The sequence below is a fragment of the Geotrypetes seraphini genome, chromosome 6 (assembly GCF_902459505.1).
Source record: "Geotrypetes seraphini chromosome 6, aGeoSer1.1, whole genome shotgun sequence".
Taxonomy (NCBI): Eukaryota; Metazoa; Chordata; class Amphibia; order Gymnophiona; family Dermophiidae; genus Geotrypetes; species Geotrypetes seraphini.
In genome coordinates this window covers 224,537,310-224,560,284 of record NC_047089.1, presented here as the reverse complement: position 1 = coordinate 224,560,284, position 22,975 = coordinate 224,537,310, and the positions used below count along the sequence as shown (strand labels likewise).

The 22,975-nt window shown below is 44.3% G+C and overlaps 1 protein-coding gene across 2 annotated transcripts in view; it reads right to left on the bottom strand.

The window, feature by feature from the left end:
- Positions 1-22,975, bottom strand: part of PRKX (protein kinase X-linked) — a 123,652-nt gene that overhangs the window by 11,554 nt on the left and 89,123 nt on the right. For both annotated transcript variants that reach the window (XM_033949566.1, XM_033949565.1), the window contains exons 6-8: positions 17,767-17,824; positions 8,697-8,774; positions 1,516-1,667 (exon numbers count right to left, since the gene is read on the bottom strand). In XM_033949566.1, coding sequence (XP_033805457.1) covers positions 1,542-1,667; positions 8,697-8,774; positions 17,767-17,824 — 262 coding nt within the window. In that variant the 3' untranslated portion in view covers positions 1,516-1,541. The remainder of the gene's footprint in view (positions 1-1,515; positions 1,668-8,696; positions 8,775-17,766; positions 17,825-22,975) is intronic.

The window sequence follows — 22,975 nt, the reverse complement described above, 5'->3', positions numbered from 1 at the left end:
ACTTAATTTCAATGGAAGGCGATTCTTCTTTATCAACCTGACACAATGTGCAAGCTGGGAAAAATGTTAAAAGCTGAAAAGCCTTTGACCAGTGAAGATTGGTACTGTAAGCTCCCCAGTGAACTACATAATAACGGATAGAGGAGTGGTGGTTCTGAGGTCTATGGCAAATCGGCAAATATAATTGTTGTAAATGTATAATGAAAATAAGTTAATGAGAGGAGTGTATCTTAGAGTAATTTTTGATTGACTGCTGAAATACTCTAAGTAAAGGTCTAAGCCATTTGTGGATCGTTAGTGACGTGACAGCAGAGGGAAGGCCCTGGCGGGGAAGGCAGCAAAGCAGCCTGTTCAGTGCTGCCGCCACTGCTGCTTTTCAGAACGGAGATTGGCGGACAGTGGACCGGGGGTTGGTCGAACGAAGGTATGTCGAGGTCTTGCAGTCAGAGGGTCATCATGGTTCTGCTGCACGTGGGGGATTGGAGGGAGAGATAGAGAGGTGCGCACGGGGATGGGTTGGTGGGGTCACCGGAGTTCCACTGCACGCGTGTCACTGTCTTTCATCGTGCCCAGATGGGATTGTTTGGTTGCAGGAAAATCAAGCTCAGAGCTCCCACTGATTCTGCATTATGGTAAGCTGTATAATTTCTATTATGATATTATAATTCAATAACAGAAATGTAATATATATTGTGTATAAAACTATCCTACGAACCTGCCCCGAATTCCCCTCCCCCCCGGTCCCTGGAAAAATTTGCTTCTATAAAAGCGGTTCTTGGGGTCAAAAAGGTTGGGGACCACTGCTCTATGCCATATAGACTTCTACTGCACTGGTCATTTTGCTGCTTGGTTCCAATCTTTCTAAGCTTCATTGTTTAATTTTATGTAGCAACTCTGGGACTACACTTCACCTTCCGCATTCGCAGTGATAGGGGAACAGCATGACAGCGAATACAGAAAAACTGCAAATAACTTTTCGTATGTTATTCATGGCTTAAAATAAAAACAACCTTAAAAAAGATACAAAACTGCAAATAACCTGACCTGCAAGAGTATACTTCCTGCCTAGGAGCATCGATTTTCCCTGTGAAATGCCGGGAGCAGCAATTTCCTCTGTGCAACGTCGGAAGCAGTGATGTAAATTTGGGGGTGGAGCCAGGGAAAAAAATATCACGAATAATCGAAACAGCAGTTAACGAAACCGCGAATACGGAGGGGGAAGTGTACCCTTACTTCCTAAGCAAGAGGTGGGCTATACTTGTGACATTTGAGACACTACAGTTAATTGTTTTGTAAAGCAACACATAGGCTGTCTTTTCTGAAAGTCACAAATATATTTGCATATAAGCTGATCTGGAAATTTCTTAAATAAAAATACCAGTGACCCTTAACTGAAAATGCTTTCTAGAAAAATATGACTGAAAATTTTATGTATGGTGCTTTTTAATACATTTGAGTGATCAGATTGTGCATTAGTTCCACTGTGCTACAATTCATTTTAGCTTTGAAACTTACCGTGCAAAATAGTTTAGTCTTCAAATCTAAAAATCCTTAAAAATTTCTAAATCTTTTGAAGGTACCGGAGAAATATTGGTCCAGTCATCTTCAGGATAAGTTTCAAAATTGGATGTGTCACCATCATGGCATACCTTTGGTACTATTGGAGGCTAAGAACAAACACAAAATTGCATTATTAGTGCTACCCATTGAAGACTAGAAAATTACTAGCCATAAAAATATAAACTGCCCTACAGGGTGAAACCAAGAGTTCATCTAGCCAAGTATCCTGTTTCCAACAGTGGCTGGTCTATGCTGCTTAGCCCAAGCAGTGGCTTTCTTCAGGCCTATTTTAATGATTTATGGAGTTTTTCTCCAGGAATTTGCCCAAACCTTTTATTAAACCCTGCTACATTAACTGCTTTTACCATTTGTTCCTATAATAAAATTCAGAGTTTAACAATACATTGAGTGAAAAGTATTTTCACCTCTTACTGGCTTACAAATGCACTCACTTACCTGACCCTCACTATCGCTCTTTATCTCCCTCCGTGTTCCACCCATCCCCCCATGAGTTCCACTCTGCTGGTAAGTCCTTATCTGTGCCCTTCTTTTCAACTGCCAACTCTAGACTCCATCCCTTCTACCTTGCTGCTCCGTATGGTTGAACAAGCTGCTCGAATCCCTACGGCGGGCACAGTCTCTGGCAGCGTTCAAGGCCCAGTTAAAAGTCCACCTCTTCGAGAGTGCGTTTGACTCCTAACTCCTCTCACTTTGGGTTCTGCATGCCCAACCCTTTATGTCATGTCTGTCCAAGTTAGACTGTAAGCTCTTTTGAGCAGGGACCGTCTATAAATGTCAAAATGTACAGTACTGTGTACACCTTTCAGCACTTTGTAAGTGATTAGTAGTAGTAGTAGTCTGTTTTAAATATGCTATGAAACTTCATGGAGTGTTCTCCAGGCTCTGTACTTCTTGAAAGTGTAAACAATTGATTCACCTTTAACTTTATTCAATTCTTTCTTTCACATATAGCTCCACCCTTCTCCAATTTAATCCACTAACATTGTGAAATAATTTATGCCCTTGTAAGCATCTGATTACGCTTGTTTTATAAAAATGGTATATTGCATGTTATATTTCTTTTTTTTAAACATTTATGGCTTTTATTCCTAAAAAGTTGATGACAGGCTAATCTCTTGATAATGCAAGCATTCTACTACAAGAAAAGATTGCAATGTGGTGTGCATGCTTTGGCGTCATGTTTGAAAAGGGCACCATGTTGGTAAGTGAATTTTGCTCTTATGACGAGATTTCAACATATAGAGTACGCATGCGCATCATCGAGAGAAGAGATGAGATTTCAACATACGGAGAACACATTCACAACTTCAAGAGAAGGGGAGATTGTACAGTATTGGCGTCCTGTTGGATAAAGGCGCCATCTTTTAATGGCGTTTTTTGCAAGAAATTCCCCCGGAGCCACTGCTATGATGACTGAATGCACTATCTCCATTCAAGTATGTGGAATCCTCAGACAGACACAGACTGTCTTGAGATCCAGAATGGGTTTCCAGTCCTCTGAGCCTTGAAATCCAGAATGGGTTTCCAGTCCTCTGAACCTTTCTTTAACACAATGAAATATATAAGGAGTATTTACCAGACTTTGATTCATTTTCAGGAACTGGCTCTACAGCTTGTATGTCCAAAAGACACTGCAATATTGCCTAGAACTTTAACGCCTTTTCCGGCCTTCCTGCTAGAGAATCCAGAAGGGGGAAGATGAAAAAAGTCTATCTTGTGTCCCTCCCGAATGATGTCCAGCACCCATTGATCCTAGGATATCCATTCCCATTCCTGGAGAAACTTCGACAACCTACCCCCAGTGTTAGGAGGCACAGCTGAAGTCCTGGCGTCATTGGCACTTCTTAGAAGAGGGGCTGGTATGAGAACCCAAAGCCTGTTGGTGTCTAGGATTGCTATAGCGCAGACAAATCTCTGGGGTGGATGAGCCCGCAGACTTTTGCCATCTGGGAGAGATTTAGGACAGCAGTCCTCCATCCTAGCTATGAGGTCATCTAGCTCCTTGCCAAAGAGCATTTGTCCCTTTAAGAGGTGCCTGCTGAGAGTTGCCTTAGATGCCAAATCTCTAGCCCAGTGGTGGATTAAAAGCGTCCTGTGATCTGATATTGCATAGGCTCAGACCTTGCGTAGAACCCCTTATGAAATCATACAAGGCGTCTGCTACATAATCCTTGCCCTCCAGCACCATCTGGGGGCAGGCATCTTCCTCTGCTGAAGGATCCCGGTGCAATCTCGTGTGACAGGCACATGCAGCAAACAAGGTCTTAATGCATGAAGAAGTAACTTCAAAGAGGTTCTTTAAGACCATGGCCACCCAGCAATCCTGGGAATTTTTAAGCATCACTCCTCCTTCACTAGGGAGGCCTGTGCAGTTGGTAACCTAAGCCATTGCCAAATCTGCTTTCAGTTGCTCAAACAGCTGCTGAAATTCCGAGGCCATAGGATGAAGCTTACACATAGCTTTAGTCAGTTTGAAAGAACTCTCTGGTGTTTCCCACTGTTCTGTTAACCGAGCAGCAAGATCTGGATATGCCAAAAAAAGGGACTTCAGAGCATTAGAACAGCTCATGACTGTGCACTGAGATGTAGAGGGCTGACCTTCCAACTTCAGTTCTTTCATAGCATCCATAATGAAATGCTGGACTGAGGCAGACTTAAACAGCTGGTGGAGGGAGGAGTCATCACCCGGAGCAGGGCTCACCAAGGCCTCCTGTTTAACTGTTCCACAAAGAGAATCAGTGTCATCCAAGGTGGAAGCAGCATCTGGTGACAAAAAAGCATAGTATCAGTGTGCCAACTAAGGCAGTCTGGGTCTATAGATACTTGGGCACTGGGGACCTGGGCAGTGACCTCCATAAAGGAATACACTGGCTTGGAAGCTTGCAGCATGCCTGCTGGCTACTCCATGTGAGTCAGGTCTGAAGATACATTCTCAACATGAGCTGAACAAATACTGAGGAAAAGCCACACATTAGGGCCAATGCTGGCTACTAACATACCCCAGACAATGCTTGCGAGGTGTCCCTGAACTTGGCACATTTGTGTTTTGGTTAGCCACCAAAAACAGGTACCAGGTGAGATTTTCAGTCCATTTCCCAGACCTACATTGGTTCCCAAGCCCTAGACAACCCAGAGATGAAGCCTGAAGCTACCGCCACCTTCTTGCTCACGCCGTGGCACACGGTACATGGACATTTCTACGCCAGTAGTCTGGCGTAATCCACACATAAATTCATATGATTAGGGGTTGAGGAATACATCCTTGATAATTTATTGCAAAATTGAGAGATAATGAGGCAGAAAAATGAAGTTGAAAAAAGAGATACATAAAATCCAAGATGGCTGCCACCAGTAAATTCACAGCAAAAACGCTTAAAAACAGGTTTTGGTAGGAGACCTGAACCCTATCGCCCAGAAACTGTTACAAACCAGATTTTGACTCCCACCCCCACCTCAATTTTCCCATAGGAAATAATGGGGCTGTACTCAGTCTCCAAAGTGCCTACCTGTAAGCTCTGTCTGTTCAGCTGAAGAGAAGGGAAAAAAGTTTCTGCCTCAAATTTTCTCCAAACAGTCCAATCTTCAGGATATTTGGGCTGCTAGTCAGACAGACCCTGACCGAAACCTCCATCCCCTCAGAACCTCGACATGCAACTGGGGGCGGGAAAATGCAGCTTGCGCCCTGATAAGAACATAAGAATTGTTGCTGCTGGGTCAGACCAGTGGTCTATCGTGCCCAGCAGTCCGCTCACACGGCAGCTTCCAGGTCAAAGACCAGTGCTCTAAATTAGTTCAGCCTCACCTGTGTACGTTCCAGTTTAGCAGAAACTTGTCCAACTTTGTCTTGAATCCCTGGAGGGTGTTTTCCCCTATAACAGACTCTGGAAGAGCGTTCCAGTTTTCTACCACTCTTTGGGTGAAGAAAAACTTCCTTACGTTTATACGGAATCTATCCCCTTTCAACTTTAGAGAGTGCCCTCTCGTTCTCCCTACCATGGAGAGGGTGAACAAATCTTGTCTTTATCTGCCAAGTCTATTCCCTTCAGTATTTTGAATGTTTAGATGTTCCCTCTGTCTCCTCTTTTCAAGGGAGAAGAGGCCCAGTTTCTCCAATCTCTCACTGTACAGCAACTCCTTCAGCCCCTTAACTATTTTAGTCTCTCTTCTCTGGACCCTTTCGAGTAGTACCATGTCCTTCTTCATGTATGGCGACCAGTGCTGGACATAGTATTCCAGGTGAGGAAGCACCATGGTCCGGTACAGCGGCATTATAACCTTCTCTGATCTGTTCGTGATCCCCTTCTTAATCATTCCTAGCATTCTGTTCACCCTTTTTGCTGCCGCCGTGCATTGCGCAGATGGCTTCATTGACTTGTCAATCAGAACTCCCAAGTCTCTTTCCTGGGAGGTTTCCCCAAGTACCGCCCCGGACATCCTGTATTCGTGCATGAGATTTTTGTTACCGACATGCATCACTTTACACTTATCCACGTTGAACCTCATTTGCCATGTCGATGCCCATTTCTCGAGCTTGATTATGTCACGTTGCAGATTTTCGCAATCCCCGTGTCTTCACTACTCTGAATAACTTCGTATCGTCCGCAAATTTAATCACCTCACTCGTCGTAACAATGTCCAGATTGTTTAAAAGATGTTGAAGAGCACGGGCCCTGCAGCACCCCATTGGTGACGCTCTTCCAGTCCGACTATTGTCCATTTATCCCCACTCTCTGTTTCCTATGCTCCAGCCAGTTTTTAATCCACATGAGTATTTCACCCTTGATTCCATGGCTTGCAATTTTCCGAAGTAGTTGTTCATGTGGAACCTTCTCGAACGTCTTCTGAAAATCCAGATATACAATGTCGACTGGGTCGCCCTTGTCTAGCTGCCTGTTTACTCCCTTGAAGTGCAGCAAGTTCGTCAAACAAGATCTGCCTTTGCTGAAACCGTGCTGGCTGGTCCTCATCAGACCGTGTCCGTCAAGGTGATCAATGATGCAGTCCTTTATCAGCGTCTCTACCATCTTTCCCGGTACTGAGGTCAGACTCACCGGTCTGTAGTTTCCCAGATCTCCCCTCAAACCATTTTTGAAGATCAGCGTAACATTCGCCACCTTCCAGTCTTCCAGAATCTTTCTCGATTTAAATTGACAGATTGGCTATTAGTTGAAGCAGTTCGGCTATAGTCCCTTTCAGTTCCTTGATGACCATCAGATGGATGCCATTCGATCCCGGGGATTTATCGCTCTTAAGCCTATCGATCTGCCTTCATACCTCTTCTAGACTGACTGTCAACCCTGTCAGTTTCTCGTCTTCATTTCCAGCATATAGCCTGATGGGTTCCGGTATGCTGTGAATATGCTCTTCGGTAAATACAGACGCAAAAAATGTGTTCAGTTTGTCGGCGATTGCTTTGTCCTCATTTAGCACTCCCTTTATTCCATGGTCATCCAACGGTCCCATTGCTTCCTTTGCGGGTCGTTTCCCCTTAATATATCGAAAGAATGGCTTGAAGTGGCTATTTTTTCCTCATACTCTCTTTTGGCCTCTTTTACCGCCAGCGTTGATGTTGTTCCAGTTTTCATCCGTTCTTGACCTTTTCCGTTCCTTAACAAAGTTGTCTTATCTCTGATCGTTTCCTTCACCTCTACAGTGAGCCACGCCAGTTCCTTGTTCTTTTTCCTCTTGGATCCCTTGTTGATACGCGGTATATATAGATTTTGCGCCTCAGTGACTGTGTCCTTAAAAAGGGACCAAGCTTGCTCTAGCGTTTTTACAGTGCTTATCCTCTTAATCGTCTTCCCCACCATGAGTCTCATCCCTTCATAAAGTTCAATGCCATGGCCGTCGTTCTAGACCGATGTTTTGCCCCTGCATCTAGGTCAAAGCGGATCATGTTGTGATCGCTGTTTCTAAGCGTCCCTTCTACTTCTACACCTTGTGCTGGTCCTCGCAGTCCAATTAGAATTAAGTCCAAAATTGCATTTCCTCTTGTATTTTCCTTGACAAGTTGTTCCAGGAAGCAATCGCCTACAGCATCCAGGAACTTGGTCTCCCTAGTGCAGCCGAAGGTGCCTAGGTTCCAGTCTAACCCCGGATAATTGAAGTCACCCATGATAACTGCGTCGCCTCCCATGCAGTTGTGTTTAATCTCGTCCATCAATTCTCCATCAATTTCTTCGGACTGCCCTGTGGGCTTTTATTCAGGGTGCACACAGCCTTAGCTTAAACCTCTGACAAGATCAGAAAGCAAGCTGTTCCCAGGGGGATGTACCCCGAGCTCTGATGGTGGCACATAGCAGGCTGGCCCCACAAGTCAACCCGAAGCTTGCTCTTTGAAGCTTCAATCCAGCTCTGCGGAAACTGCTTCCTTTCCCAGGCAGAAAACCCCTGAATAAGGGGTCTCAAGGCACTAAAGCCTCTGAAAGGAACAAACTTATGTTGAAAAAAAGAATAAAATAAACAGAACAGATTAGAAACACTTCTGCACGGTTCACTTGCCGAACAAAAAACTGTAGGAGGCTCTGTGTTCCTCTGCTATGTAGTAGGAGCAGAAAATGTGTGGCTTTCTGCAAGACCCAGTTCGTGGGTTAAGACAGAACATCTATCATACTGACTCCAGAGTGGATGTAACAAAAATGTCATTAAATGTAAAATGTTGCTTATTGTTTATGTATACTTTGCCATATCTAGTTTATCACCTCATATTTTCCATTGCAATACTATCCTGACATCTTATTTTGCTCCAAGTATTGCTGTGATTTCTTATGGTTGGAATACCAGAGCATACATAGGTCTTTGCTGCTCGGTCTATCAATTACAAATGACTACACACATTGGAAATCATCTTGCTCATGTTCTAGTAGAGGTGGGCCAACAAATCTCATTTCTGGACTGTGATCACAAACCTTATCCAAAAGCAGGATTTTAACCAAAGAAAAAAATTTTGGGAAGACTGGACACAAATAACCAAAGCCATACATAAGTGAATATTTTAGTTACCAATTTTGCAGATCTGTTTTTTCACCTTGCATTAGTATCCATTTTGTATAACGAATCTCATTTACCTCTCTCTGTACTATTGATATTACTGAACTCCATACTACACAATTTACCTTTAATATTCGTTGTGGTACATCATTCCAATCTATAGTCCGGAACCATCGATGCTTTTTCACATCATCTGCTCCATTCTAAAATTCAAGCATGAAGGAAGACTTAGGCCACTTGAAGTTTACATATACTTGCTCCAGAATGAAGATCCTTTCTAAAACGACACCTGAATTTTTTTTTTAATACAGCTAGTTATTTTCATCCTTTAAATTCTCTTGTCAATTAAACCAGTGTTCTTCAACCGGCGGTCCACAGAAAATTCCTGCCGGTCCGTGCAGGGCCGGTGAGATCGACGCACTGAAATTTCCTGCCGGTCTGTGCAGGGCCGGTGAGATCAGGGGGCCCGATTCAGTACTTGCCTGCAGCAACGCAGCGATTCACTTTGGCAGCCTTGGGGCCTGCCTCTGATGATGCAACTTCCTCTTTCCTCAGAGACAGCACGACCCAAAGGACCCAAGGCTGCCTAAGTGAATCGCTGCGCTGATGCAGACAAGTACTGACAGCTGCCGAGAGGGGAGGGAAGGGAAGGGGAGGAAGCCACTGTTGGAGCTGGGAAGCTGCTGGACAAGGGAAAATAAAGAGAGAGCTGCTACTTGACCTGGAGGGAGAAGGAGAGATGCTGCTGGGAGGGGAGAACGGAAGGGAAGAGAGTTACTACTGGACAGAGGAGGAGGAAACAGCTGGCAAGGAGATTAGAGGAGGAGAAGGGGTCAGAGTGGACTAGAGAGATCAGATGAGGGAAAGGGGCAAGATGGAAGAATGAGAAAGTAGAAAGATTGATGCTGGGTAGGGGGTCAACAGAGAAATAAGGAGAGAGGGACAAAGATGCTAGATCTGGCGTAGGAGCGATAAAAATGAAGAGAGCAGAATGAATCATGTAAAAAGGAAAGAGGGGGCACATGCTGGATGGAAAAGGGAAAGGGGAGAGGAGCATAGAAAGAAGGCAGATACATATGGAAGAGGGAGAGGGCAGATGTTGGATTGAAGAAACAGAGAGGGCAGACGCTGAAAAGGAGTGAAAAGAAGATGAAAGCAGAAACCAAAGACAACAAAATGTATACAAAAAATTTTTTTTTTCTATTTTGTGATTAGAATATATCAGATTTGAAATATATATCCTGCTAGAGCTGGTGTTAGACATAACTGGGGACTGCAAAGCCCTGGTAGTGCTTCTTTAGCTTCCAGCTGGCTTAGGGCTCTCTCTGACCTTGGGGCTGTTGCCCTAGTTGCACTCCTCTAATACTATTCCTGTCATGTGTGACTGCGCTATTCTATTAGCATGATAGTTCTGTGTAGCATTCTGTAATAATTTGACTTATTCCGTTTCTTGATAGTAGAGGGGATATATGTGATGGGGAGGGGAGACAGGGATTTTGTTAATCCTTGCTCTGTATTATTTGTATTTATAAAATGACAATTGTTCAGAATATTGTTTTTTTTATACTTTAATAAAATATGTTCAATATAAAATCATAACTGAGGCTTGTGTAAATGGGTTCAGATGGTTTGTGGGGGACTGAGCTCACGGAGACGGGGCAGAAACGGGTTTTTTTTATTTCAGTCTTAATAGTTTGCCGGTTCACAAAATAATTCTTTTATTTCCGCCGGTCCAAAGGTTGAAGAACACTGATTTAAACCTTAATTCTGCAGAAAAAAAACCATATTTGGTAGTTATCTCTTTAACTGTTAGCACACAACTAACATGGAAAATGCCATTTTGGGATGCGGACTGAACTGAGCATAAAACAGGGGTTTTCAACCTGGGGTGTGAGATGGAATTTCAGAGGCTCTGACAAAGAGCAGCTTAAGTCCCTTAGTGACAAGTCATAAGTCATCACTCAGCTAGCTGCCAGTGTGCCTTGAGCAGTGGTAGTAGGTAGCTATGATATTACTTTTGTAAGGGGTGTGATAAACATTTCCTAGGAGTGGGGTATATATAAAAGGTTGGTAACCAGTAGCCTAAAAGTTAATGTAAGGCATTACTGTGCATTCATTTTAACAGGGCAGATAACAGAGCTGCTAAATCTACCTCGGAGTGTAGTTAACTGCATCAAACACTGCATTACATGCAAACAGTAGAAAATTTTCCTCTGAAAAAATTGCATAGTAACCCTCCCTAGAAAACTAGGAACACTCCCAATCATTAGAGGTTCTGGAAATTACTGCACTTTAGTAAATACAGGCCAAAGTGCACAATTCACCCTCTACACCAGGTAAGAACTGGATAAGTGATACTAGTTAGAAATGAGCATTGCTCTTCTCATATATAGCATATAAAATAAGAAAACTGACCAGAAAAAAAGGCTCAGTATAACCACCGGTGTAGCCAGAACTAAATTTTTAAGGTTAACATGGATGGCCATCTGGCATAAAGATCAGTTAGTAAATTATACAAGGATGCACAATATATTACATGTTTATATAATGATTCAAAATGTTGAATCATTATATGAGCATAAAGATCAATGCCATACTAGATATATTCTTGCTTAGAAACAGAAATAATGCCTTAGAGAGAGTACCTGATAACGGACTTCTAATAATATGAGATAGCTATCGGACATCACAGATGATAAGTGATACTTTAAATATTTCCAATTCAATGATTATTAATCTGTATTTTAACAAAAAAAATTTAAATCTTGTCTTTTATATTTACTGCAGTTCATAAATACACAAGCATATGTAAAAAGCAACCACCACATTTCAGAAGCACCAGTTAAGTATAAACAGCAATAATCGTAAGAATGTACAAAGAACACTACACAAGATTAGTTTCAGGAAGTACTCTTCAGAAATACTGATTATAGGGATGTGCACAGATGGATCAAGCACTGGTTGTCGGGCAGACTGCAGAGGGTCGGAGTAAAGGGTCAATATTCTGACTGGCGGGGAGTCACAAGCGGTGTACCACAGGGGTCGGTGCTGGGGCCGTTACTCTTTAACATATTTATCAATGACCTGGAAAAGGAGGCAAAGTGCGAGGTTATAAAATTTGCAGACGATACCAAACTGTGCGGCAGAGTTAGGACCAGGGAGGAGTGTGAGGACCTACAAAGAGACCTGGAAAAGCTGGAAAACTGGGCAAACAAATGGCAAATGCGCTTTAACGTGGACAAATGCAAGGTCATGCATATAGGGAAAAAGAACCCGTTGTTCAACTACAAATTGGGGGGGGGGTATTGTTGGGAGACAGCAGACTTGAGAGAGACTTGGGTGTGCTGGTGGATGCATCACTGAAGCCATCTGCACAGTGCGCAGCAGCCTCGAAAAAAGCCAACAGGATGCTTGGCATCATAAAGAAGGGCATAACAACCAGAACACGGGAAGTCATCATGCCATTGTATCGAGCGATGGTGCGTCCACATCTGGAATACTGCGTTCAGTATTGGTCGCCGCACCTCAAGAAGGACATGGCGGTACTTGAGAGAGTCCAAAGGAGAGCAACGAAAATGGTAAAAGGGCTGGAACACTGCCCATACGACGAGAGGTTGGATAGGCTGGGGCTCTTCTCTCTGGAAAAAAGGAGGCTCAGGGGAGATATGATAGAGACCTTCAAGATCATGAGGGGCATAGAGAGGGTAGATAGGGACAGATTCTTCAGACTGAAGGGGACAGCAAATACGAGGGGGCATTCGGAGAAACTGAAGGGAGATAGGTTCAAAACAAACGCAAGGAAGTTTTTTTTCACCCAAAGGGTCGTGGACACTTGGAATGCGCTACCGGAGGAAGTGATCAGGCAGAGTACGGTACAGGGATTCAAACAGGGATTGGACGGATTCCTCAAGGATAAAGGGATCATGGGATACTGAGGGAGGAGCTGGGATGTAACACAAGTATAGAAAGCTAACCAGGTAATGAGTATAGAAACCAAACCAGGTCGTGCATGTGCAAGACCGGAGGGTTAGGACTTCGATAGGAAGACAGGACTTAAATGAGAAACCAAGGTGGCAAGGGAGCCCCTTCTGGTGATACAGACAGGTCGTGACCTGTTTGGGCCGCTGCGGGAGCGGACTGCTGGGCGGGATGGACCTGTGGTCTGACCCGGCGGAGGCACTGCTTATGTGCTTATGTTCTTAGGTATAAGCTGACACTTCATTCTAGGTAAGCAGGAACATGAGTATATGGTGGAATTCTAGTCATCAGCTACTTTCACAAATGACCTCTTATATACAATCACCAACTAGTAGAAAAATAGGGCTACAGAGTCAGTATGTCCAACTCCTGATATTAGGCTTTACATTTTTTTTTGTTCTGAACAGCGTTTCTCAACTCGGACTTGGAGTACCCCTTTGCAAGTCAGGTTTTCAGGATATCCACAATGAATTTGCATAAACTTGATTTGCATACATTGCCTCTATTATATGCAAATATATTTCATGCATATTCATTGTGGATATCCTGAAAATCTGAGTGGCAAGGGGTACTCCAGGACCGAGTTGAGAAACTGTTCTAGAATATACATGCATACTGGATAACATCTAGGCACAAGCATTTATGCCATCCATAGGGCTGCATAAAGTGACCACTCCTTTAAATGCTGGCAAGTTTTGTCACCTACACTAGTATTCTATAGAGAAAAGTAGGTGCTTGCTTTATAGAATAGGCTTGAAATAGGCATCTGCCTACTAGTGCTGCCAATTCAGGGAAACTTTTTTGATTCGATTCAGCCTATTAAATCAATTTTTCGATTTGATTTTCCTACCCAATTGGGTGTTTTTATCAAACATCCTGGCGAGGTTATTTTGTAGCCTCTTCACCCACCCCACCCCCTTAGCCCTTTCCTACTCACACTGGTGCTATGGTGTAAACAAAATAAACAAACAAAAAATACTTTTCTTCTCTGTTAGGTCCTAGCTCACCCTCACTGTCTAACACCAGCTCTGGGAGGATATACATTTCAACTCTGACATATTGTAATCACAAAACAGAAAATAAAATTATTTTTTCTACCTTTTGTTGTGGTCATTATTCAAATTATGTTGGTACCAGGCTCTGGTTGTCTTCTGATTACTCGCTTGCTAGAGTCTCCTGCCCATTTGATGTTTTCTTCTTTCTCCGTGCTCACCATCCATCTTCCATCTCTGTCCTCCCCTTTCGTTTCCTTTCCCAGGTCTGGAATCTCTCCTTTTTTTGTCTCCATCCTCGCAGGCCAGCATTTCACTAAGCGATACCCCCCCCCTCCCGAGTTCCTCTCCTCCATGTGATCCGATAAGGCAGTAAACTTGCGTTCTTCAAGCCACCCGCAGCATGAGTAAAGCTTTCCATCCATAGCATCCACTATCTCCTCTCCTTAAGAAATTCCACATGCCTGTTCCATGCTTTCTTGAATTCAGACAGTGTCTGTCTCCACTACTTCTACTGGGAGTCTATTCCACTTATCTACCACCCTTTCTGTAAAAAAGTATTTCCTTAGTGTAAAAAAGTATTTCCTGAGCCTTTCACCTCTTAACCTCATTCTATGCCCTCTCACTCTGGAGTTTCCTTTCAATTGAAAGAGACTCGCCTCATGTGTTATTTAGGCAACAAAGGTAAACGTTTTTATCATACTTCCCTCTCTCCCATTCTTTTTCCAAAGTATATTTATTGAGATCTTTAAGTCTATCCCTGTATGCCTTATAATGTAGACCAGTGTTCTTCAACTGCCGGTCCGTGGATCGGAGCCAGTCCGCAGAAATTTCCTGCTGGTCCACAGGGCTGGCATGTGCATCGGGCCCAAGACAGTGTTCTTCAACCGCCGGTCCACAGTGTAATCAATGCGGCGATGTCTTCGGGCCGGATCCCCTCTTCCTTACTGCCGCAGTACACAAAGCCGCGGGCAGTGGCTCCAACGCACGTCATGCACTTTAACCGGAAGCCTTCTCTCTGACATCGCAAAGTCAGAGAGAAGGCTTCCAGATGAGGCATGGAACGCGAGAGGAGCTGCTGCCCGCGGCTTTGTGCACTGCAGCAGTAAGGAAGAGGGGAGCCAATCCGAGGATAACACCAGGGGCAGCATAAAACAGCCAGGTGGAAGCAGGCCAGAACGTAAAACACAGCATGAAGCATATACAGCATATGTGTAAACAGCAAGGTGAGAGCAGGCTAGAACGCAAAGCACAGCATGGAGCATACACAGCATGTGTATAATGGGGAAAAAAAAAAAAAAAAAATCCTGCTCATTGAGGCCTCACTGCTTAAAAAGTATCCTAGGCTAGCTTTCCACTACCCTATTTTCTAACCTGCTGATTTTTTTACATGGTGGATAAATCATATCACAATCATTAATTTAATTTTTAATTGCATTGTTACATAATGTTCATCCAGAAAACAAAGCATTAACTGAGTTAGGCAAAATTGTCTGATTCAGTGTGTCCGATAGAGCTTTTGTTAAAATTGCCTCCTTTTCCCTGTAACTAGGGGTTATCTGTGTTCTGGTAGGAATGAATGTTGAGAAGCATACAGTGTGCTTAGTGTAGTTTAATTTTGTAGTTAACCATTATGTGTTATTAATATAAAATTATATTGTGTGTGAATGGAATGGAAAAAATAGAGTTACAATAGTACTATTATGGGGCAGAGATGGGTGGGGTCTGGCCCACAACTTAGCCCAGTGTTCTTCAACCGCCAGTCCGCAGACCAGTGCCTGTCCACAAAATGATTATTTTATTTCCGCCGGTCCATAGGTGTAAAAAGGTTAAAGAACACCGATGTAGACCATCAATCATTTAAGATGTCATCCTCTGGACTGACTATCTTGTTTAAATCTTTTTGAAAGTGCAGTCTCCAATATTGTACACAATATTCTAAATGAGATCGCACCAGTGTCTTATACAGAGACATCGATACCTCCTTTTTCCTACTGGCTATTCCTCCCTCTATGGCCACCTTAAGATAATAATAATCATAATTATAACATAAGCCAGATCCCTCTTAGAATTAAGCCGACTGAAAGCTAACTTAGATCCTTAGATGCACCACTTTGTATTCAAACAATTTCATCATGCTAAGCTTTATGTGCAAAATCTTCCCCGAATCAATTATATTAATCACCTTTTTAAGTCCTTATTAAATCTTGTACAAAGTTGTGGTCAAGATTGATGGGGTTTCACTACTAGGGATCCAGCCTTGAAAAAGCGTTTGTCGCGAAACATTTTGGCAAAAAGTAGTCCCTAACAGTAACCACAAAAACAAGCTAAGTATTTATTATATAGAAGAAACTAATTAAGAAATAAAGATTTAATAAGCACTTAAAAAGGTATTAATATAATTGATCCGGGGAAGATTTTGCACATAAAGCTTAGCGTGATGAAATTGTTTGAATGAAGAGTGGTGCATCTGAGGATCTCAGTTAACATTCAGTCGGCTTGATTCTAAGAGGGATCTGGCTTATGTTATGATTTCATAGAGTGAATGTTTATTAAGTGAAATTTTGAAAAGAGTGCGGTGTAATTGATTGCACCTTAAGATAATCACATACTATCACACCCAAGTCCCACTCTTCTTTTCTGCACAAAAATTCTTCACCCCCTAAACTGTACCGTTCCCTCAGGTTTTGGCAACGATGGCTCTAGATTTCTTCCTGCACCCTGAATCTCTTCCCTACTCCCCCTTTCTGGCTTGGGTTTCCTTCTAACCCCCTTCCCATCCATGTCCCCTCCTCTACATCCCCACTTGCAATCCAGCATCCATGTTCCCTCCTCTTCCCCCTCCACTTGCAGTCCAGCATCCATGTTCCCTCCTCTCTCCACCCTCCAATTGCAGTCCAGCATCCATGTTCCCTCCTCTCCTCACTCCCCTCTTGCAGTCCAACATCCATGTTCCCTCCTCTCCTCACTCCCCTCTTGCAGTCCAACATCCATGTTCCCTCCTCTCCCCCCTCAACTTGCAGTCCAGTATCCATGTTCCCTCCTCTCCCCCTCAACTTGCAGTCCATCATCCATGTTCCCTCTTCCCCCCACCCTCCACTTGCAGTCCAGAATCCCTCCAACTGACTCCCCCGGTGAGATCAGACATACCTGCAGGCTTCATAGAACAGCAGCAGCACGTCAGCCCCACTAGAGCCTTCCCTCTGCGTCATCTGTTTAAAGGAAGTGATATGGCACAGGGAAGGTCCTGGAGGGGTTGGCTGGCTGCTGCCACCGCCACTCTGTGAAGCCTGCAGGTATGTCTGATCTCACGGGGAGTGTGGGGGAAGAGAATTGGTTGGAGGGAGAGAGGCCAGACCCACGCTGGGGAGGAAGATGGGACAGGACAGTCTTTGGGGAGGAGGGCCATGCAGGAGAGCAATGCCGGTCATGGGGGACTGTGCAGGAGAGGTCATCGGGAGGGGCATGCAGGACAGCAGCACCAATCATCAGGTGGTGGTAGGAGTGTAGAAAAGCAGCACCTGCCATTTTAAAGGGTATACAGAAGCGCCAGCTACTGAGTTGACTCGAATACAAACTGAGACCCTCATTTTTCTGGCCCAAAACTCTTGAGTATATATGGTATTAAGTTGTTAAAATTTCTTTGAACATTTTTCCCTTATTGCTTGGATTTAGTTTGAATCCTCTTTCTTTACATACTTAATTTAGGCCTAAATAGATAGCGAGGCTAAATATACATACTACTTTTAAGAAACAGTGCTTAAATTAAAGCTATCACTGTACTAGCTGAAAATCTGCTCAATCAAATTTCAGGTTCTCATATGACCTTTAATGTTGTAGACCAGTGTCTCACAAACTTTCCAGTAGAAGGCACACTAAACTCAGTGCCCTGGCTGGAAGGCACTCGGAAGTGCAAAGTCAATGCGATGATGTCATACACATGCGTGACATCATTGTCTACGTCCATGCTTGCGCGGAGGCCCATCTGGCCGTGACCCACTTTGGTGGAGGGATCTGAGAGGAGGGGAGGTGCGGAGAGAGGAGATGCCAGCGAGGAGGAGAGTCATCCGCGCCAGCTGACTGCCTACAGGACATGCCTCTTGCCACGAGGCACACAGTTTGCGATACGCTATTGTAGACAATGAAATGTATAAGGCTGATGTAAATGTATGATATTACATAATTACAAAGGGCCAGATGTATTCAGAATTAATTTCAAACTTACCTTCATATTTCCTAATCGTCTTGTTCGATCAACAACAAGAAGTTTCTTGATAAGGTCTCTGTAATACAGAAAGATGCATTTTCAGAATGCAAGTAAAATTCTTTGTTGAAAAACAGTGCATAACATTACCATGCTTAAATTTATTCTCTATTTGTATAGCATATATTACCATTTTTGCCATTTCTTATTCCAAATTTGTAGTTTTGAAATTTACAAATTTCATTAGAGAAAATAGCTAAAGCACATTTACTTACCATAACAGGTGTTATCTGGAGACAGTAGGCAGATATTTTCACATATGGGTGACATCATCCACAGAGCCCGATATGGACAACATGAAAAGTGTACTATCATTAAGTTTTAAGAAACTTTGCAACTGCCCGCACTGCGCATGCACAAATGCCTTCCCGCCCAACACCCACTCGTGGTACCTCAGTAAGCAAGCTAAGAAGCCAACCCGGGGAGGTTGGTGGGTTGTGAGAATATCTGCCTGCTGTCAGATGTGGCCCCTAGGTATCTCAGAAGATGACGCTGTTCGTCCAGAGACCACAAAACACGTTCCCTGGACCTGGAGCCTGATGGAACAAAAGCAGGCAGCCGGACTTTGTGATTGTCATGGAACGCTGAAACCACTTTCAGAAGAAATGAAGGCACTGTCCGCAAGAGGACCATCATATCCGTGAAGCTTGAAGCTCTGATACACTACGTGCCGAAGTGACTGCTACCAGGAAAACGGTCTTGATGGAAAGATCTGACAGAGATCTGATCCAGATGGAAAGATCTAACAGAGGAGGAGGCAAGGGGGACCACTCCAGAGGAGGTAAGTGCGGAAACCGCGCATGCTTCGCCCCTTCGCTACCCACGGCGCAAGTGATATACGGCTGTGAAACTGACAGCCATCCGCCGCAATTGAGGCAAAAATTCATGCCATCCATTCCTGAGGAGGTCATCTGAGAAATTTGGAGCAAAAACAAAGCTCCTAAGGTCAAAAAATATACCGTATTTTCACTCATATACCGCGCACCCGTGTAAAACGCGCACACGGGTATAGTGCGCGGGGAACACAAATCTATGTAAAAAAATTATTATATACCGCGCACATGGGTATACCGCGCATGCCGCCCCGACTCTCAGTTCGCCGCCTTGACTCTCCGTTCGCCTGCCCCGACTCTCCTTTCACCCGCCCCGACTCTCCTCTGGCTGCCCCGACTCTCCTTTCACCCGCCCCAACTTTCCGTTCGCTGCCCCGACTCTCCTCTGGCTGCCCCGACTCTCCTTTCACCCACCCCGACTCTCCTCTGGCTGCCCCGACTCTCCTTTCACCCGCCCCGACTCTCCTCTGGCTGCCCCAACTCTCCTTTCGCCCGCCCTGCCCTGCTCCCAGTTCTGTAAGCATGCGCAATGGTCTGAGCATGCTTGCCGCTCAGTTTTCTGCGCTGGGTTGTGGGGGCGCGCTTTTGACCTGTCACCAAGGCGGTTTTTCTGGCGGTGTGCTTTTCACCACGTGGCTGTGGCCCCCCTCTATCTGGCCTTGTAATTTGCCCAGTGAATACTATTTTGACTATACAACAGCATCTCAGCCTTTGGGTAAGCCTATAAAAGATTAATGCTGCATGTAGAGCCCACATTTTAATTTGATCTCTTCAGATTGGTATTCTGCATTTATCTACCCGGTAGTAGAGTTTATCAATTAAATTTAAATTTACCGCCATAATGCCAGGAATGAGACGAAAGTCATATACAGTGGACTTAAAGTCATTGCGAAAGCTGAGGAAATAGGCAACCGGGCCGCAGCGAGAGAGTTCAATGTCGGAGAAACATTGGTGCGTGAATGGAAAAAAGATAAGAAGGAACTGGAGAAATGCAATCCGCGCATACGGGCACGTCGTGGGGCCAAACCAAAATGGCCTCAGCTGGAGGATGACTTGAAGCAGTGGATTCTGGCGAGAAGGGAGCAAAATCAATCAGTCTCTACTGTTGCGATTTAGATGAAGGCAAAACTACTTGCCAATGGAAGCGGAATACCCGACTTCAAAGCTGGCTTCACATGGATCTCAAAATTTATGAAAAGGAACGGACTATCAGTTCGAATGAGAACAACTGTTGGCCAGCGACTTCCGGATGACTGGCAGCAAAAATTGATTGATTTCCATGACTTTGTTTCCAAAGAAATATCTGAACTTGCCATCACTGCAAAGGACGTCATCAACATGGATGAAATTCCAATGGCATTCGACATTCCAGCGACAAGAACCGTAGCCCCCACAGGTACTAAATCTGTTGCCATCACCACAACTGGGCATGAAAGAACGTGTTTTACAGTAGTTCTTGGTTGCTCAGCTAGTGGGGTTAAGTTAAAGCCCATGCTCATTTTCAAAAGGGTCACTATGCCCCGTGAAAAGCTGCCCACCAGTGTGGTTGTGCACTGCAACAAGAAGGGATGGATGGACTGCGATGTAATGAGATTGTGGGTAGATAAATGCTTTAGGGCAAGACAAGGTGGATTCTTTGCAAAAAAATCCTTGTTAATTTTTGATGCCATGGCTGCCCACAAAGAAAAAAATGTTCAGGCCTACATTAATTCTACTGGTGCCCACATTGCTGTGATTCCTGGAGGTCTGACGTGTAAGCTGCAGCCACTTGACATCGCAGTGAATCATCCATTCAAGACTTTTGTTAGAAAGGAGTGGGAGGAGTGGATGCAGAGCGGCACGCACGAGTACACACCCGCGGGGCGGCTGAAGCGGGCAACTTTCACAGAAGTCTGCAAGTGGGTGGCTTCAGCATGGGACAAAATAACACCAGATACTATTGTAAACGGATTTAGAAAAGCGGGCATTGTTTATGAAACCAATGACACTACGGCTACTACCAGTGCAGCGGAAGGAGGCAACAACACGGATATCAGCGATGATGATGACGACGATGACGATATCACTTCGGAAATAAACGAGGATCGTCTGCAGGCCGTGCTCACTTTATTTAATGACAATGATGACAATTCGGATTTTGATGGATTCAACGATTCAGATGACTGTGATGTTGATGACTGAATAAACCTGTAAACTTTGTTTATTTACAACTTTACCATAACTAACTCTGGGTGGGAGTGCGAGCGGTCCTTCGGGGTGGGGGTGCGAGCGGTCCTTCCGGATGATGAATCGGGCATCGAGGGGGGGGGGGAACTATGTAAAAAAAAAGTTGTAAACCGCGCTCACGCGTATAACGCGCAAGGTTATGCACGGTTTGTAAAATCATGTATAACGCACGCGTTATATGCGTGAAAATACGGTACTTTAAAAAGTTTTAAAGAAAATCCAAGAAGGCCGCTGCAGATGCCGATTTTCCCCTAAAATGGCTCAGGGGAAAAAAAAAAAAAAAAATCACTGAGAAACCGGGAAAACGGCGATTTTGTAATTTTACAGGTGGGGGTAGGTGGGGTAGGGCATGCAGGGAAACCACCCAAAAAACCCTTTTTAGGTCCCCCAAATATCACCAAATCAGTGTGCACACAGACACTTACAGAGGCAGAATCTGCATAAAACAGAATGGCAGGCAAGCTTAAACAGAGCATGCAAGGAGATCAGTAACTCAGGAGCTGATAAAATTGGATTTCAGGTCTTCTGACCGCCTCGCCTTCCCTGCTGCCTCATTCAGTGACTACCAGGGTCTCTCAGGGAAATTAGGGAAGCCATGTGGTCCGGTCCCGATTGTGCCTCCATGGGACCACACAGCCTGCGCTCTAACCCCTTAGCGGACGAACCTGGGGCAAGATGGCTCCCAATCCCAGAGCCCAATCTGACCTGCAGGCTGTCCAGACGGCTTACTGCAGTGATACTAACAGGTAACCCCCTCCAGAAGCAGACTTTTTCAGAAAATTTGCAATCTCCCGTCGAAGGATTTCCCCGTAGGGTGAATCCGTAGCACCAGGGCAAGACCTGCGCCACGAATAAATCATTTGACTAGAACTTTTAGAAAAAAATAAAGCACGAGCAGAAAAGATAGCCCCTACAGCTAAGGCTGTTGGAAACGAAACTGAATATCCAGGGGTGAGTAACAGGAGATGACCACAGAGGCAGTAGCTAGAAATTGGTTTTGAGTTCCCTACAGTTTTAAGGCTGGAAGAGTTAAACAACCCTATGGTGTAGATTCCAGAGGTTATTGTACAAGAATGAGGCTTAAAAGAGAAAAATAGAAGCACAATGATGAGATGTAAATGACATATCCTGACCTTTATTGTCCAGACAAAAAGGAGGGGTACAGAGAAACTATTGTATCATGGTACAACTGTACAAGGATTAAAAGAAGGGAGCAACAGTGTAGAGAAAACAAGTTGAAGGTCTCAAACCACTAGAGACAAGACCTGTGCAAAGTTAGAAACCAGAGGATGAAGTTTATTGATCTGACCATGGAAATTACTCATAACCTGAAACATAGAAACAGAGTATGACGGCAGAAAAGAGACGTCGGCCCAACAAGTCTGCCAACTCGAATAACCCACCCCCCTAAGCACTTCCTCGAAGTGAACCCACATGTTTATCCCATTTATTCTTAAAATCGAGCACATTGTTGGCCTCTACTACCTGAAGTGGAAGATCATTCCATCGATCAACAACCCTTTCGGTGAAGAAATACTTCCTAGTGTCACCTTGAAATCTCCCACCCCTGATTTTTAGTGAATGCCCTCTTGTTGCTGTAGGTCCTGTGAGGAAAAAGATGTCTTCTTCCACCTCAATACGGCCAGTAACATATTTGAACGTCTCTATCATGTCTCCCCTCTCTCTGCGTTCCTCGAGAGTGTATAGCTGCAACTTACCTAGGTGTTCTTCATATGGGAGATCCTTGAGTCCCGAGACCATCCTAGTGGCCATTCACTGAACCAATTCCATTCTCAGCACATCCTTTTCATAGTGTGGCCTCCAAAATTGAACACAATATTCCAGATGTGGTCTCACCATGGACCTGTACAGGGCATTACCATTTCGGGCTTTCGGCTGACGAAACTTCCCCGGATGCAACTCAGCATTTGTCTAGCCTTGGATGAAGCTTTCTCCACTTGATTGGCCATCTTCATATCTTCACTAATGATTACTCCCAGGTCCCGTTCTGTAACAGTTCTAGTTAAGGTCTCACCGTTCAGAGTGTAGGTTCTGCATAGCTTTCCGCTACCAAGGTGCATAACTTTACACTTCTTGGCATTAAAACTCAG